This window comes from Crinia signifera, chromosome 6, assembly GCF_055691185.1.
Source record: "Crinia signifera chromosome 6, ASM5569118v1, whole genome shotgun sequence".
NCBI lineage: Eukaryota > Metazoa > Chordata > Amphibia > Anura > Myobatrachidae > Crinia > Crinia signifera.
Genome location: NC_139222.1, coordinates 44707662 through 44726464, shown reverse-complemented (window position 1 = coordinate 44726464; position 18803 = coordinate 44707662). Strand labels below are relative to the sequence as shown.

General features: G+C 43.8%; 1 protein-coding gene across 1 annotated transcript in view; it reads right to left on the bottom strand.

The window, feature by feature from the left end:
- ERCC6 (ERCC excision repair 6, chromatin remodeling factor) overlaps positions 1-18803 on the bottom strand; it is a 49158-nt gene that overhangs the window by 30098 nt on the left and 257 nt on the right. Inside the window, exons 2-7 of the mRNA XM_083146092.1 lie at positions 14197-14553; positions 12473-12593; positions 4166-4277; positions 3250-3949; positions 3038-3163; positions 2499-2657 (exon numbers count right to left, since the gene is read on the bottom strand). Coding sequence (XP_083002218.1) covers positions 2499-2657; positions 3038-3163; positions 3250-3949; positions 4166-4277; positions 12473-12593; positions 14197-14552 — 1574 coding nt within the window. The 5' untranslated portion in view covers position 14553. The remainder of the gene's footprint in view (positions 1-2498; positions 2658-3037; positions 3164-3249; positions 3950-4165; positions 4278-12472; positions 12594-14196; positions 14554-18803) is intronic.

Here is an 18803-nt window from a genome sequence, read left to right as displayed (position 1 = left end):
GACCATCGAAGGCAGGGCCGCACGCTCCACCAGCTCACGCAAGCTTAGACCACACGGACAATCGTCCGTGTGAAAGCTTGTATGGGGGCGGAGAGCTGACATCCGGCGATGTCAGCTTTCCGCCCCCATCACTGGCGTCATAGCCTCATTACCATGCATACGCCCCGCGTTTGCATGGGAACGCCCATGAAACGCGGGGCGTATGCATAGGGAAATGAGGCTATTAAGCCCCTCACGCCCCCTTTGCGGCGTATAAAATTTTTGTGCGGCGATTTCGCCTGCACATGCGCAGAGTGACCTCTGCGCATGTGCAGAGTGAAAACATCGGCGGTACGGCCGCACGCGGGCCGTACCGCCGAGATCAGAATAAGGGCCAATATCGGCCAAAATATCAATGCGATAATTGAATACATCACACAGATGCATCAATTATCGCATGTAGGGACAGAGCTTGCGATAAGTCTCTGTCCCAGTGATGGGTCTCTGCAACACCATTGGGATATACTTCACGAAAAATACCTCAATGCTATACTGCACATGTGCTGCAGAAACCCCCTCCTACGCGCGACTACTCCCCTATGGGCCGCGGACCCCTTGCTCCACTGATTTATACTTACCATTGCAGATGTGCAGAATTTGCATCTGAGCCCTGTGATTTTTAGTCCATTTGGCCAGATCACATTTCCGATTAGAAGTACAGGAAATGCGATCGGCTTACTAAAAAATGCGAATTGAAGGTTTTGGAGCAGTTTTTCATGGAAACTGCTCCAAAAACCCCTTTAGAATAGTGTGAAAACACATTTTTTTACATTATCTTAGTAAAAATAATGTTAGTACATGGGCTCCTTAGAGAGCAACAACAAAACAAAGATTAACATTTTTTAGATAGGCTTCATAAAGAAAAGAATAAATCTAATGTTTTTTTATGAAAAAAGAAATCTAAAGCCCCGCATACACAGGGCAACACGGCATTTTGACTGAGCGACGTGCTTCAGCGCGATTGCTTAGCACACATTGTGGTGCACCCTGTGATGCTGTGTGCTGAGCGGGACTTTGCCTATTTTTGATAAGCAAAGCCCCGCGATCTAGGGAAAGCCAGGGGCATTGCCCGGGACCGCGTATCACCAATCGTCATCGCTGCAGGGCATACCCACGGAGCAATCAGTGCTCCATTTCTAAGCCATCTGGTCAGATCGCTTAGACAAGGGGCTGAAATTGTCATGTGTTTATGCTCCTTAAGTGCGGATGCTAAGAGTGCTCATAAACATGTTATGTATCATTTTGTGCTCATGTTCCATTAATGGGCGGTATTTAATGTGAATACCGGCGAGGTGCAGCGAATCCTGTTATGGATTCGCTGCACATTCGCCACGTTCCGGAACCTCGCCAGCTCCGGTATTCAACGAGTCAGGGGCTCGCTGCCCCTGACCGGCGAATATAAGCTCCTGTGGCGAACGCCGCAGGGAGCCTGAGGACGGTGGCAGACAGGGAGATGGAAGTCTCTCTGCCTGCCCCAGAGCGTATGTGGGGGGGAGGTGGGCTCCCCGTGTGCCAGGCAGCACAGGCTGCCCCCCGGGGGTGCCAGCAGGGGACCGGGTATATTCACTACACCCGATCGTGCATATGTAACGATCGGGTGCAGTGAATATATGAATATCTAATGAGCGGCTCGGCTCCGGCCCCCTGCTGGCTGCTGTGTAAAAAAAATTTTTTTTTTATTAAATATATATTCATGTGCTTACAGCACATGAATAAAAATAGCATGCCCCTCCTCAGAATAAAATTCCTGATTTTTTTACACCAAATGTAAAAAACAAAACACTTTATGTTAAAAGTTCACCTTCAACTTCACCATAAAAAGATAGCGATTGCTACTCGGTGAATCATGGCGAAAAAAACCTTCAAATGTATTCGCCATCTGGTCATTGAATGATTCACCGTTTTAGTCAAAAATTCGCCAAACAGCACAAATTCGCCATAAAAACCTGGCGAATCAGGCTCATTGAATACCGCCCAATGTGTCAGTAGAAAGCACAAGTGGCGGAAAACTGGCATCAAATAGAAAAAACTTCTGAAAACACATGAACAATTCTGATCAGGAAAAAGGGTTAATATGTAATTTAGTGCACACAACTACAAATTGTCTTTCTCCCAAGACATCAATATTCTCTATATGCTCCAAGCATCTCTCTGCGCCTATGCCATGTCCTATTGCCAAACATGGAATATCAAGCAGTCAGTGGTAAGACATAAGCTGAATCAAAGACACAAATGCGCAAGCCAAGAATTCATTACTAGTGTTAGCTCTTTAATAAACTGTGCCCTGCAACTCCCCTCCCTGTCATAAGCGGACTTTACCCCCCTCCCCACTAAGCGAATTAAAGGAACTATCTAATTGAAATGCGGTGAATAATTCAGCAGGTCCGCCCTCTCTGTAATAATGCTGATGAAATATTCATGGGAGGCTTAGACTGGCAGTCTACAGGGCAGCCACTTGCCTGTAATCTGAGCCTCGTGTCCTTATCCGGCTGTAGCTCAGGCCTGCCAGGAAGACAATTATCTGGATGGTTTTGCCCAATCCCATCTCATCTCCCAGAATGCCTCCTGCCTGTTGGCAATGCAGTTCCCACAACCAACGAACACCTGTCTGCTGGTACCTGTAGGGAAAACAAATAAAACTGTAAACAAAGGAAATACATAAGTAATTTAGACAACAAAGTAGAATGTAAGAGCATAATGTGCCATATGAATATTAAAATACATTACAAATAGAAAACATAGTATTTATTACCAATTGCTTATTGGATAATAATTATTTGTTCACAGGGCACAGGTGACAGCACTCTAAATAGATTTAGACCGTGAAGAAGAGTCACAAAACAATTGTAATAAATGCTCTTAGAACACTTTGGATTAACAACCTTGCAATTTATTTTATTACCAATTTGTGCTCAGTTTAATTTCTTATGTATGTCCTTTTCCAATAGTTAAACATACACATACAGCAAGAATAATAAGAAGGATAAGAGATCAGTACTTGTACAGCTTTTTCCACAGAGCCCCAGGCACGCGGAATCCCTCATCAAACTCCACATCGCTGTCCTCTGACTCCTCGGCTGTTATACGCCTATGTTCCTCTTTCAGTCGCTGCTTTTGCCATAGTCTAAGGGAAAAGAAAATCAATGAATCAAAGTCCAAACCAGAACAATTGAGTTTCAGTTAAGCGCAACACACTTCATGGAAGCATACCGTAGCCTTTGTTTGTACAACTTGACATCTCCGTCATCTCTGCACCGCTTAACTTTTGCTGAGTGGGGTAACTCTTCTACATCTTCATCGGAGCTCGGAAGAAACTCTGGGTCCGGATCATGATCTTGGGCCTTTTTTTTAAGCGATTTACGAGGAAGTGGTTTTAACTCATAATCAGATACAGGGCTATCAAGCACAAATTCTTCTTCCTCCTCCTCCTCTTTCATATTCAGTTCTATTTCCTCAGGTATGTAAGTAGAGTTGTCACTATCATCATTTGCTTGAATGTCTTCTTCAGCTATTGCATTGTATTTTTTACGTGGGGCTCCTATCTTGAACTGATTCTGGAACGTTTTGTTCTGTAATTTTCTCATTCTTTTATTCATTTTTTTCTCAGCAGATGGAACTGTGGAAACTTTATTTACTATTGGTACATTTTTAGGGTCCTTTAGGACTACTGGTTTCTTTTTAACTTTTTTGGGAGTGAACTTCCGCTTCCTCTGTGCTGCCAATTGTGCTTGATCAGTGAGATACTTCTCAAAATCTGAGGAATCATTTAACATCAGTTTACGTGGTTTACGTTCTTCTTTAGGGGGTATCTTCGTGCCAAATGGGGTCATCTGTCCTGTGCGGATGAGATCTTCCCACTCACTTTCTTGGGATGGCATCATCATACTACCCAAAGATGTGGGCATCGCATCTGTTAAAACAAACATCAGGTAAACAGATGCTAAAAAAGCGGGCTGGTTTTCAGATGCTGTTACCAACAAATGACAAAAATGTAAAAGCAAAAATAACACTTGAATTGACGCTTTATAGAGAATTTTTAAAAAAATGACTATTCACTTGAGGCTCGAGTTTGTCATTACTCTGGTAATCCTTGCCTTACTTTAGTAACACACCCCTAAAAGCTCACCATCTTCAAGATCACCCAAATGCTCCTGATCAACATCCATTTCCTCCTGGTTGTCACCCAATATTGTTCTTAGACGTCTCTGTTTAGCTTTAATTTTCTTCAGTTGCTGCTCCTGACATATAAAAAAAAGAACAAAATAGTGTGAAGCTTGTAGGGATTGTGCGATGTAACTTTAATTGTACTTATTTTTTTTTATTCTTTACAATGAAAAGCTTACTGGAACCTTCTAAAGATTCTGAAATGGTTTGAGGGAGTGTGATTTTTACATGTTCATCTTCCTCAACCTACTGTCATTTAGTGGTTTATGAACGGTCAGGTTGTAAAACCCAGTTCTTCTGATTACACACCCATTTTGTGCATATCCCACTATATGGACACCTGTTAATTGTTGAATGCAGCTGTTTGAATCAGACCAGTTGCCACAGTTGTGTAAAATCAAGCACCCAGCCATGTAGTCTCCATATGCAAACATTTGTAATACAAATTGGGTCATTCTGAAGAGTTATTTTAAGCGCTGTACTTTGATAGGCCATTTTTGCGATTTTGTTTGTGAAATTTCATCTTTGCTGTATAGTCCCAAAGTCAACTGTAAGAAACATTGGGGCAGATGTATTAAGCCTGGAGAAGAGATAAACTGAAGATAAAGTTAAAGGAGATAAAGCACCAGCCAATCAACTCCCAACTGTCATTTTCAAACACAGTTCATTGGCTGGTGCTTTATTTCCTTTCACTTTATCTCCAGTTTATCTCTTCTCCAGGCTTAATACATCTGCCCCATTATTGGAAAGTGGAAGCATTTAGGTACAACCACAATTCAGCCATGAAGTGGAAGAGCATGTAAACTCACAGAGTGGGGTCACTAACTGCTAAGGTGCATGGTGCATAAAAGTCATCAAAGCCCTGCTGATTCCATAGCTGAAAAGTTCTGAAATCCCACTGGTATTAATGTAAGCACAAAAACTGCATACAATGTGGCCAATCCTGGGATTTGGCCCCAAAACTACAGGGATTTGAATCCTGGGATTGGAGTTTTGCGAAATGCGAAAATCTAAAGCCGGGCAGTGCTGAGCATCCATTCAGACGCTGCCTGGCTGCTCCTGACACCGGCGGTGAGGTTCTGCATTAGTGCGAAGCGTGATGTGTTGTCAGGTCATGCTGCCTAGCCCAACTGGGTAAGTGAAAGGAGGGGAGATTAAAGTTTGTCAGTACATTGACAAACTCAATCCCAGGTATCCCGAGATTGAGCATTTTTCAATCCAGGGATTGAAAAAAAATGACATGGAATTGGCCTCCCTAGCTGCATGCAAGCCTCACCAAGTGAAATACCAAGCATTGGATGTACACAGACACTGGACTGTTGAGCAGTGGAACGTGTCCGGTGGAGTGATGAATCACACTTCTGTTTGGCAGTCAGATGGGCAAATCTGGGTTTGGTGTACACTGGGAGAATGTTACCTGCTTGATTGCAATATGCCAATTTTGACGTTTGGTGGAGAGGGATAATGGTATGGGGCTGTTTTTGAGGGTTTGGGCTAGGCACCTAACATCCATTTATGGGCATTCTTAATGCTTTAATATACCAAGTCATTTTGTACAATGCTAGTTTCCAACTTTGTGACAACAGTTTGGGGAATGCCCTTTTCTATTCCAACTACTCTATATTAAAGTATTTAAATACGTCATCACAGTCCCTGTTGATGTAATGGTCAGTTGACCAAATACTTTTGTCCATATAGTATATAAAAAGATATGACTTTTACTAGCAAAACACAATCAGAAGCCGGGATTGAAAACCCACCGCTTCGTAAATAAAGCTGTTTTGCTCAAATGATTTTACTTTATGATCATTGGCTTCCCTTCACTCTAAGCACCTGCTGGGGCATATCCAATACAAGTTACTCATTTGGATTGTTTTAGTAACAAATAATAACAAGCGTAACCGGACAGGTATGTGGGGGTCATGATGTTTTATGTTAGCATTTAGGACCTAAAATCAGGAAAATTGCATCAAGCTTTCAAAAGTCATTGATGGTATACCATTACAACACTTTACTGTCACCTGCTCTTCTGCTCTATTTCTTACAGACACTGCTCCTATTTGCATTTTCGCTCCCCCTAGTTACCTACTACACACTATGGGCCTGATTGAGACCTGTTCACTAGGCTGCGTATACTTTTAGCCTAGCAAACATGTCAGCGACGCCTTGCCAAACGCCCGCGCGCCCCCCACATCCCATCCCTTTGCATGTGGACATGCATAAAATGCTGGGCATTCCCCTGCTGGTGGCCCCTGCTTGCCCCCTTCCCTCCCCTGACTTGCGAAATGCCTTGGCGAGTGTGTTACTCGTTGAAGGAATTCCCACATGGGGCTGCACATGTGCATATCCGAAACAGGGCCCAATTGAACTGTTGGGGGTACTTGAGGACCGAGGTTGAGAACCACTGATATACCGAATCCTACATCGTACACCCTGCCTGCATCTCTATCCTTTCCCCCTAGTTTCCTACACCACCTCCTCCCTCGTCCTCTGTCTCTCATCTAGCCCTCTGCTTCCTTTCCCCTCCTCTCCTTTTATCTCGCTCTCATCCACATCTGCTCAACAATGGTCATATCTCAGCCCTGTGCACTCCGTCCTCTCCGTCCTCTCCCTGTCACCCCACCTCTCCTTTATCCTCCTCACATTGAACTCCCTCCCTGCCCATCTCCTGCAGGGTATGCAGTCATTAGATCTACAATGTCTAGGTCGACAGTCAAAAGGTCAACATGGTCAAAAGGTTGACATTCAGAATGTCGACAAGGAAAAGTTTGGTCAACGTGCGGTTTTCATACCCTACTATCCACTATGGCGTGGTGAGAGAATACAATAGTGTGCGAGCCATGCGAGGGGACATGGTACACTTACATGGTGTCCATACCAACCTATGTCGACATAGACACCAAAAAAAACATGAAAAACTCACATCAACCTTTTTCAGGTGGACCTTGTGACCATGTCGAATTTTGACCATGACATTGTAAATCTAATATACCGTAACCCTCCTGCAATCTCCCTTCCTAGTGGTCCATGCCATACACCTATTCCAACCTGTTAACTGTCGCTTAGCTGTCATTTACCGCGCCCCAGGCATTGTCACCAAATTCCTCTATCATATTGCTTCCTGGTTCAATGATTTCTCCTCTTCAGGCATTCCCTCCTTTATCTTAGATGATTTAAACAGGTGATATCCCCTAAGAATCCTCTGCCTCTAAACTCCTCAACCTTACATAATCACTTGGTCTCTCCCAATGGACCTCCTCACCATCCCATGTAAGTGGGAACTCACTTGATTTAGTCTTCACTCACCGCTGTGCTATTTCTGACTTTTCCAACTCCCCCTTCCAACTCTCTGACCATTACCTGCTTTCTTTTAACTTATCCCTCTTTGCTTTTCAATTTCTACCTCTTAAGCACCAGGTGCAACATTGAGGCCATTGACTTCATTATCCCCTCTGCTTGACACACTTCTGTCTCCTCTCTCTCTGTCCTGAACAAGCCACTTCCCTATACAAATACCTCCCTTACTTCTGTTCTTGACTCTGTAGCTCCTGCGACCACCATTCATCCTCGAAGATCAACACCTCAACCCTGGCATACCAAATTCACCAGATATTTGCAAAAATGTTCACGTACCGCTGATCGGCAGTGGAGGAAATCATGCTCTAAAGCAGACTTCCTCCATTTCAAATTTATAATTCTCATTGTGCAGAGCTGCCCTTTCTGTTTCCAAACAGTCATACTCAAAAAACCTTATCTCATCCCAATCTTCTATCCTTTGGCATCTCTTTGCTACCATCAACTCCCTCCTGGTCTACCTTCCTCACTTACTATCAGCCCTTGACTTTGCCAGCTATTTCACATCCAAAATCTACTATATACGGTAGGACATCACATCCAACAGACCCTCAACAAACTGCCCCCTCCTTTATCTAACCACCTTTCCCCATCCATTTAACCAACTAACTTTTTCCCCCATGTATCTGGAGATAAAGTAAAGGCACTCATCGAGTCCTCCCCCCTAACCACATCTCGATTAAATACTATCCCCTCCTGCCTCCTCCGCTACCACTCACCTTTCTGTTCACAACTTGCACACCTCCTCAATCTCTTGTTTTAATCTGGCACGGTCTTCAAGCATGCCCTTGTCTACCCTATTATAAAAACCTACCGATCCTAACACTATCTCCTACCTTTTGCTTCTTAACTCCATGAGCACATGGTCTAACTGCCTTTCTCTCCTCCCACTCTGGCTTCCATCCTCTCCACTCCACTGAAACTGCCCTAACAAAAGTCTGCAATGAGTTTCATACTGCCTAGTCCAAGGGCCACTACTCTCTGCTTTTGACACTGTGGACCATCCATTTCCAAATTCTTCATATGCTCTTGGTCTGGGTGATACTGCTCTCTCCTAGCTATCTTCCTACCTCTCTGACCACTCATTTTCTGTCTCCTTGAGGGACACCACTGACAGTAGGTGTCCCTCAAGGCTCTCTTCTTGGTCCTCTTCTTTTAGCTCTCTAGGTGAGCTCAGTCCACTTCTCTCTATGCTGATGATACTCAACTCTACCTCTCCCGATCACTCTCCCTCACTTGTATTTCCAACTGTCTCTCTGCTATCTCTTCTTGGATGTCCCAGCGCTTTCTTAAACTTAACATGTGTAAGACTGAGCTAATGATCTTCCCACCATCCTGCGTAACCTCACCTCCTACAATTTCACTATCTATTGATATAACAACTATCTCCTTTAGACCCCCGGTAGGCTGCCTTTGCATTATTCTTGACTCCTCCCTCTCCATTAAACCACAAATTTAACACATCTCACAGACCTGTCATTTCCACCTCAAATATATTTCCAGGATCAGACCCTTTCTCACCCAGGATGCTACAAAGACTCATCCACTCATTAGTAATTTCCAGATTGCACTACTGTAAGCTCCTTCTTTCTGGCCTTCCTCACAAACACCTCTCTCCACTCCAAGCTATCCTCAATGCTGCTGCCATATTTATCTTCCTCTCCAAACGTACTATGGCCCTTATTCAGATATGATCGCAGTACAAATTTGTTCTCAAAATGGGCAAAACCATGTGCACTGCAGGTGGGGCAGATGTAACATGTATAGATTAAGTTAGATTTGTGTAAATTATTTTGTTTCTCTGCAGGGTAAATACTCGCTGCATTATTGTTACACTGCTATTTAGATTTCAACACACCCCACCCAAAATTAACTCTCTCTGCACATGTTACATCTGCCCCACCTGCAGTGCACATGGTTTTGCTCATTTTGAGAATAAATTTGTACTGTGATCAGATCTGAATAAGGGCCTATGTCCATCTCCCCTCTTTTGCAAGCCCTAAACTGGCTCCCCTTTCCCTTCGGAATACAATTTAGGCTCCTCACTCTCGCGTATAAAGCAATCACTCATTCCTCTCCCACATACTGTACATATATGAGCTTATCTCTCTCTGTACTCCACAAATGCACACTGTCTCTCCTGTCAACTGGTTACTTCGTCCCATTCCTGGCTACAAGATTTTGCCCATTGGAATTTTCTACCCTCCCTATCAGCTTCTACAACTCCCTACAAAACGGGATCTCAAACCCTACATCATTAACCCAGCCATCTGCCACCCTAGTAATTGCTTCAGTGTCCTGTCCCCTGAGGCAACTGTCTTTATTTACCACGTACTTGTTCTACATTCCCTAGTACTGCAATTCGTTATTTGTTTTTGCTCATTTATGTATTCTTAGGCACTGTGGAACCCCTGTGGTGCCATATAAATAAACAATAATAATAAAATGTTATAGTTAAGAATGTAAGGAAAAAAATTGGCTTGCACACTGGTAAAGGTAGTGTTCATTCTAGCACCCACCATATTTGAAAATCCATGCAGTTCCTCTTCCCTGCCTGGGGTGTCGCTGTCTGCTGTAGACAGCGACACCCCAGGCAGGGAAGAGGAACTGCATGGATTTTCAAATATGGCGGGTGCTAGAATGAACACTAGGTAAAGGTATGGTCGGAGAAAGAAAAAGCACTCTCTTTGTTTGGGGGCACACTTGATAAAACTTAATGGGTGAGATTTAATAGCATGAGAGATTCAGAAAGTGAGAGATTTGATAAGAAATCTCCAGGTTTTTTTTTTAAAGTGGCAATCATTTACACTGCAAAACCAGTTTGATTTTGCAGTGTAAATGATTGCCGCTTTAAAAAAACTGGAGATTCCTTACCAAATCTCTCACTTTCTGAATCTCTCATCCCAGTAAATCTCACCCATAGTTTCCTTTGATTAATATATAAAAAAATTGACACTATTCATCAACATAAAACACATACATGACACATAAATATCCCCCCCCCCCCCCCCCAACGCTGTAGACAAATATTTTCATGACACAAACACATACAAAACATAAAATGTGAATGATCTATATTAGTGTGATGTACACCTGTATGATCATTCGGTTGTTCAATTTCTATGGACTAGTCCAGGGGTCCACTATTTTCCTCTGGGATCCCATCAGACAATAAAAATTATTACAGGACCCCAGCAAGTTACTACAGAAGGTCATCACATCACATGTGTAATCAGCAGACAGCACATACAGGGCAGCATTGTGGAGGTATAGAGTGATGGGAGGAGTCTAATATACCATAACCCATCACATCACACATGTAGTCAGCAGACAGCACATACATGGCAGCATTGTGGAGGTACAGAGTGATGGGAGGAGTCTAATATACCATAACCCATCACATCACACATGTAGTCAGCAGACAACAAATACAGGGCAGCATTGTGGAGGCACGAAATGATGTGAGGAATCTAATATACCATAACCCATCACATCACACATGTAGTCAGCAGACAGCACATACATGGCAGCATTGTGGAGGTACAGAGTGATGGGAGGAGTCTAATATACCATAACCCATCACATCACACATGTAGTCAGCAGACAACACATACATGGCAGCATTGTGGAGGCACGAAATGATGTGAGGAGTAAAATAACAGACAATTCAGCAGATTTTTCAGACTCCTTGAATCACTGACTGAGATTAGAAAAGTCATCAGCCTAATGGTCAGCAACATGGAGTCGCGACCCCATGCTGAGAAGGTCGGGACTCACAGTTTGAGAACCGCTGGACTAGTCAAACTATACTAATAAACTAAACTGTCTATTGGCAGTGATTGTACACTGTTATGATCCACACTTCAATGCATGTGGTAAACCGCGAATATATAAGTATAGTCAGTATTGGGTCAGTGCCCTATGAGACATTGTCTCAGTTGAATGATCTCGTAGATATAAATGATAACTAGGCCCGTTATACTGTATCTATGGGGATCTGTGGGGATTGCGTATTTATGATTGTCAGTATTTTAGATCTGCTGTCTCATATGCAACTTTGGTGCCATCTGGTGGTCTGGAATTGATAAAAGTGTAAAAGGAGAGAAGACTGACTGACTGACTTAGTGAAAACTAAGGAGAGTTGTGTCATTATAGCCCTGCAATGTGATTGATACATGGTAACTGCTACTGATTGCTGTATCTGGATTGGTTTAACCACTCCCCACAATTGAGCGGGTTGATCCGTGTGCCCCCCAAAAAAGAGAGTGCTTTTTCTTTCTCCAACCATACCTTCAATGACTCTCAGGGGAGCACCTCCACATCATCCATCGGTTTCTAGGCACTTATATGTAAACGTATTGCGGATTTACTATGCATTTTTCCTGACTCTTGATAGATAAAACATCAGTGGTACTAGTGCACAGGTACGCTCTCCCCATTTCCCGTCTCGCAATGTTAAAACACTGGAAAAGGTTCCTACTATCTGCCCATGACACCGGTTCTTCTATGATCCACATGGACAAGGCAGAGGATTACATGTCAACATGCATGTGGCCTACAGTATCTATCTCCTTCAGCTGCTACAGTATAAAGAATTATGCAACTGGATTATCCTTCCTCCTACATGCACACACTTCCGAAGACAGAAATATTTTTGGGTACTTATGTATTATCTGGGCTCCCATGTTAAATGCACCCCTTTTTTTCATACCCCTACTATCCAAATACGCATGGAGTTGATTTTATATAGTGTGGCGAGCGCAGCGAGCCACCGTGCCCGAAGCGTGGCGAGCGCAGCGAGCCCCGCAAGGGGACGCGGTCTCATAAGAAAAACGGGAGCCCAGATATTACATAAGTACCTATTTTTTAAGCACATATTAAGTGTGGCATGACCACACATAAGTTTGGCACTAACTTTGTTATGTTTCTGCCGTTTTACAGAGTCCAATTTCCGAGCAATCTCTTTGCAGGTTGCAGCTTGCGGAGCAAGTTGATCAATAATTTTGTTGATTTGTCTTAGGGAGGTGACACATGAACTGTAAAGAAAAGGATTAGAATTTCACTGCTGTGTCCATGATGAGAGATCTGTACATTAAATATCACACAATATATAATATGTTAGCAAACCTAACGGTTGTGTTTGCTCAAGGTAGACATGAAGACTTTCAAAAATATACTTGGTAAAGTACATTGCTGTGAGAGCATGGCTAAATCAACATTGTATGCATCAAAATGCATATATTTATAGACCTTCTTCCAATTCGATTGAATAGCATTTTCTATTTCCCTATTATCCAAAATCATTGTTAGTAAATAAGTGAGGGGTCGATTTATTAAGCTCGTGTCTGGTTTTTCAGCCAATCAGCTCCTACCTGTCATTTTTCAAACCAAGCCTGTCATTTCACAGTTAGGAGCTGATTGGCCGGTGATAAAGTACCAGCCACATTATCACTTCACCGAGCTTAATAAATCTTCACCTGAGTGCAGTGTTACAAAGATTTTACTAATACTATATAGAAAGTGACATTTCTGTATTGCAACATTGTCTTTCTTTATGGAATCATACTTCAGTAAGAATAGATGCACAGTGACTTAGTAAAAAAAAAAGGGTACTTGTTTCCTAGAACGGCGCCCACTAAGCTAATTGCTTAGTGTGCTATTCTGCGTAGGGAAATCGCATCGCACGGGCCATTTTAGTGCCGTGCGATGCGATTTTTTTAATGTAGTTTATTCACTGCTCTGTGAGCCCCAGGTGATCGCATCGCATTGGACTTCCCGCAAAATCGCATGCGGATTTATAGGGTGTGCGATGCAATTACATTAGCTATACAATAATATGATTGTATGTAAAAAAAAAAAAGGTTTTATGCACCCCCCCCACCCTGAAGCATGGCGAGCCCCGCGAGGGGCGGCGGAACGCGTCCTCCGACTTTTTCATACCCCCACTATCCACGTCGGCGCGGAGTTGATTCTATATAGTGTGGCGAGCGCAGCGAGCCACCGAGCCCCAAGCGTGGCAAGCGCAGTGAGCCCCGCGAGGGAACACGGAATACATGTAAAGTAATCCACGTCCTCTCGCCACGCTTCATGCTCAGTGGCTTGCGCCGCTAGCCATACTATATAAAATCAACACCAAGCCAACGTGGAAAGTGGGGGTATGAAAATGTTGGAGGACACATTCTGCATACAATAATATGACATACAATGATTTTTTACGATTTTTCACGCTTCGGGGTGGCGTGGATAGTGTATGTCATATTATTGTATAGCTAATGTAATGGCATTGCACACCCTGTAAAATCGCATGCGACTGCATGCGATTTTGCGGGAGGTGCGATGCGATCCCCTGGGCCACACAGAGCAGTGAATAAATAACATTAAAAAAAATTGCATCGCATGCCTCTAAAATGGCCCATGCGATGCAATGCAATTTCACTACGTTAGCGTATGTAGAAAATGTAGGCGCCGTTCTAGGAAACAAGTTCCAAAATAAGTTATATTCTGACAGAAAAAAACATCAAAGGAATGTACGGAAATTTTGAGAACATTAACACTCTACACCGAATAGCTTTGTATACAACGACAAATAAGTTCAGATTTTACAATCTTCTGCCTTTCATGGATTGGCCCTTCTCTTACCGTAACTCATCCAAGAGCTCATGCTGTTCCTTTTCAGCCTCTGCAACACGTGCAACCCGACTGGCCTCATTAATGGCATTATCCACTTGCTCGAGGACTCCGCGTTCCAACACTTCCTGATCGTACACTGTCAATCCCAACCCCTGCAGTTCCAGAGCTTGTTTGGCCAATTCCACAGTCTGGATCTGTTGGCGGTCAATCTGCAACACAGACTGTGATTTACGCGGTGGCGCTTCAGCAATGTGAGTGGGCAAGAGACAGGAGGAAGATGGTCCTGGAGTGTCATGGTTGCCTTGTTGCACTGATATGTCTGATGTTTCTTGATGTTCTGTGGTTGGGGGTGTTTCTTCTGCCATTCTGTGTACAAAAAATATAAAATAAAAATAAATCAATGTTACACAGGGCTTTCACTGAATTAGAGACACTGCGTAAAGGTACAATATGACTTAACAAGAGTCTATTACAGCAGTGTCATCTTGTTTGGAGACATCTTTGTTAGATTCACACAGCTCTGCTTAAGCTGTGTCAATGGGCAATATTCAATGAGAAAAATTCTCCGTGCATGGCGAGAGATTTTTTCTCTCGCCATGCACTCGCCCTGTTCCGGAGGGTTCGCTGCCACTCCTGCTCCCACTATTCAATGTGGTTAAGACTCGCCGCCACTCGCGGCGAGTCTTAACCCTTGCAGCAGACGAGCGTCCGCGGCAGGGAACCGGGGGACGGTGGCAGCCAGGGAGATTAAAGTCTCCCTGGCTGCCCCAGAACATATGTGGAGGGGAGGAGGGCCCCCCCTATAGCCAGCGGGGGACCCAGTATTCACTGCACCCGATCGTGCATATGTAATGATCGGGTGCAGTGAATATATGAATATCTAATGAGCGGCTCAAGAGCTCTGGCCCCCTGCTGGCTGCTCTGTGTAAAAAAAAAAAAATATATATATATATATATATATATAGACTCTCCAAGTCTGCCGGCACTCAATGGAAAGAAATCAATGCAGCGGGCCCCGGTGCCCAGAGGTCAAGCAATACATCCCATCCAAAGAAATGGCACTCCAGAGGCAAGTTTAAGCAGGTAAAAGAAAGCGTGTATTAGCAATCAAGCTTTCGGGGTTTGATCCCCTTCGTCAGTTGTGTATCCTGACGAAGGGGATCAAACCCCGAAAGCTTGATTGCTAATACACGCTTTCTTTTACCTGCTTAAACTTGCCTCTGGAGTGCCATTTCTTTGGATGGGATATATATATATATATATATATATATATATATATATATATATTTTTTATTAAATATATATTCATGTGCTATAAGCACATGAATAAAAATAACATGCCCCTTCACAGAAAAAAAATCCTGATTTTTTTACACCAAAATTAAAAAAAAAACCTTTTAGTTTAAAAGTTCACATTCCAGTTCTCCATGAAAAGATGGAGAATTGCTACACAGAGAGACACGGCGAAAATCACTTAAAAAGACGGCGAAAATATCACATTGAATAGGGTGGTTCACTTTTGGAGAGCAAAATGCTCCTTCCAACGCGAAAATAGCACAAACTCGCCATAAAACAAGGCAAATTTTTCTCATTGAATACTGCCCAATGTCGCCCAATCAGGCAGATCGAAGTGGAACATTGATTATAGTGTGCCTATTAGATTACTGATGATGCATGCTCCTTTGCATCAACAGCGACATCTTCCATCTGTTCTGCATGCAGGCCAGATCGAAGATATCGATAGTGTATGCCCTTTTCAATGCCAGTTCCTGCGCAGGGTTCCGTCGCCCACAATCTCACAGGGTACACATCACCTAGTGTGTACCCAGCTTAAGACTAATATGTGTAGCAAAGTGAAAGTCACTGATGTCTGGACAATAAATAAATTACATTTAGAGATTTGTTTTATCACTGTGGATAAACATTTATTCTAAAATTTTAAAAAAGAAATAAAGAAAAGCAGGATTCACATTGCTATCCACACCATGCTTGAGAGAACACCTAGTTAAAGATTTTAACCAGAAAATACATTATTCAGTATCACCTCTGCTTGCATAAACTCTGCACTCAGCCAATCAGAGGGGAGCCCAGTATTTTTAAATGTTTTTTTTTCAAATTCTGCGGCTGACAGTGAGTGATCGCATGTGGTTAAAAACCATGCAATTCGATATATATTATTTGCAGCACAGAATATCTATTGACACAACATTCGACCAGCGGGCACACGCATCAAGTCGGGTGACACTTTCAGAGGGTATACAATCCTTCGATTTATCGCACAGATGCAGTAGAAATCGAAGATTGTGTATGGGCACCATAACCTTTTTGGGGCAGTATGGACAGTGTAATGGTTAGCATTACTGCCTCACAGCATTGAGGTCATGGGTTTGATTCCCACCATGGCTCTAACTGTACGGAGTTGGTATATTCTCCCCGTATTTGCTTGTGTTTCCTCCCGGTACTCCAGTTTCCTCCCACAATCCCCCCAAAAATCTACACGTAGGCTAATTGGCTCACAACAAATTAACCCTAGAATGCCTGTGTGTGTGTACATGTGGTAGGGAATATAGATTGTAAGCTCCACTGGGGCAGGGATGGATGTGAATGTTCAAATAGTCTATGTAAAGCGCTGTGGAATATGTATGCACTATATAAGAAACTGCTAATAAATAAATATTAAAGAGTTATTTATAATCCTTTTTTGATTTATGGTCATATGTGGCCCCACCATCCGGGGCAAATGACCAACTGATTAGTGGTTCACATATGTGGTCATCCAGGCACCCCAACAGTCCAGAGTTTAGATATATTGCAGCTTGGGTCCAGATCATACTTGCCTACCTGACCCTCTCGGTACTTATGTAGTATCTGGGCGTCCGATTTAGAAATCGGGTCCAGTCGGTAGCATCGCATCGCATGCGACCAAATCGTATGCGATGCGATGGTCCCGATTTTTCCATAGGATTCAATGTTAAAATGGTCTGAGTCCATTTTAACATAGAAGTCAATGGGAAAAAGGGGTCCTTTTCCTTTCACCACTATCCAAGTGGGCATGGAGTTGGATATAAACCTGCGAGGGGACACAGAATACTTTTTAAGAAATCTGCGTCCGCTCGCCACGCTTCGGGCTCGGTGGCTCGCTACGCTCGCCACAGGTTTATATCCAACTCCATGCCCACTTGGATAGTGGGGAAATGAACAGGACCTTGTTAACATTGAATCCTATGCAAAATCGCATTGCATGCGATATTGGATGTGATTCGATTTTGCCGAAAATCGCGTCAAATCGCATCGTATACAGCTTTCACACCGCAAAACCTGCTTAGACCAGGTAAGGTATTTAAAACGTTTTTTAAAACGGGTCAGAGGAAGTTTAACCCCTTTCACACCGCATGTAAATACCTGGTCTAAAGCAGGTTTGCGGTGTGAAAGCAACAGTGGAAAGCGGTATAATTCACTGCTCCCCCCCCCCCCCGTCACCTCACACCCCCTCCCTACCTGCGCCTGATACCTCTCTCTCCTGTGTGCCGGGCACAGTGCTGCTGAAAGCTCCGGGCAGTGAGGGTGCTGCTGGGACGCTCCGGGTTGTGCCAGTCTGCACTCCGGGAGTCTGGCTGCCCGCTCTGGCACTACATAACCATTCTAGCCACCCCGCCACCCCCTTGTACGGCGTCTCCTTCAACACCCAGCCTGGTTTCATCCTCTGGCGGGACCTGCTGCAGCGCCTCACCTCCAAAGCCTCCTCCCGCATCTGTTCTCCTGCGCTCTAGCTGAGAGGTGCCTGTGTGCAGCCGCACAAGCTCAAATTCTGAGGTAACCGCGGCTGGGGGCTTGTGGGGACCACGACACTGCTGTCATTACTAGCAGCAGCAGCGGAGACTGAAGTGCCCGCACCTCCCGGTGCCAGCTGCCTGCTCCCCATTGTCAGCTGTCATTCATATGACAGGGGACTGAAGATTGCAGCTTAGCTATAGGGCAGCGGAGTGGCAGGGTACTAAATACCGTTTCAGACACCAAAAAAAAAATGGGTCTGAAACGGGTAGGACCCTGCTTTTTTACCGTTTCCAAAAAACTTTTTTTGGGAAACGGTAAAATCACTCTGCACCTTTCAGGCCGCACATATCACCGTTTTAAAACTGTTAAAAAAATCGGCAAAATACCATTTTTTTGGTGCGGTCTGAAAGGGGTATGATTGTATGCCTTAACGGCAGCCCAGATACTACATAAGTACCACCCTCTCCATGCGGGAGAAAATGCTCTGTTTCTGGACTTACCTAGTAATGTATGATTGCCATCACCTGTGGGGAGCCAGGTAAATGTGTTTCACCACAGGTGTTGCAATCATACATTACCAGGAGTAGAGCATTTTCTCCTGCATGGAGAGGGTCAGGTAGGCAAGTATGGTCCAGATACTACAATCAAACTGACTGAGGTTCATAATAGGTTACCTCACCTGGGCCTAAGCATAGATATCCTTAAAACCTGGACCGTTGTGGTGCCTTGATGACCACAATTGGAAACCACTGCTTTGCACACTTGTGGGATCCTTAGCGGTGAACTTTGGATCTAATACATTTAATATAACTATAACTCATTTACACCAAAGAAAAGCCATC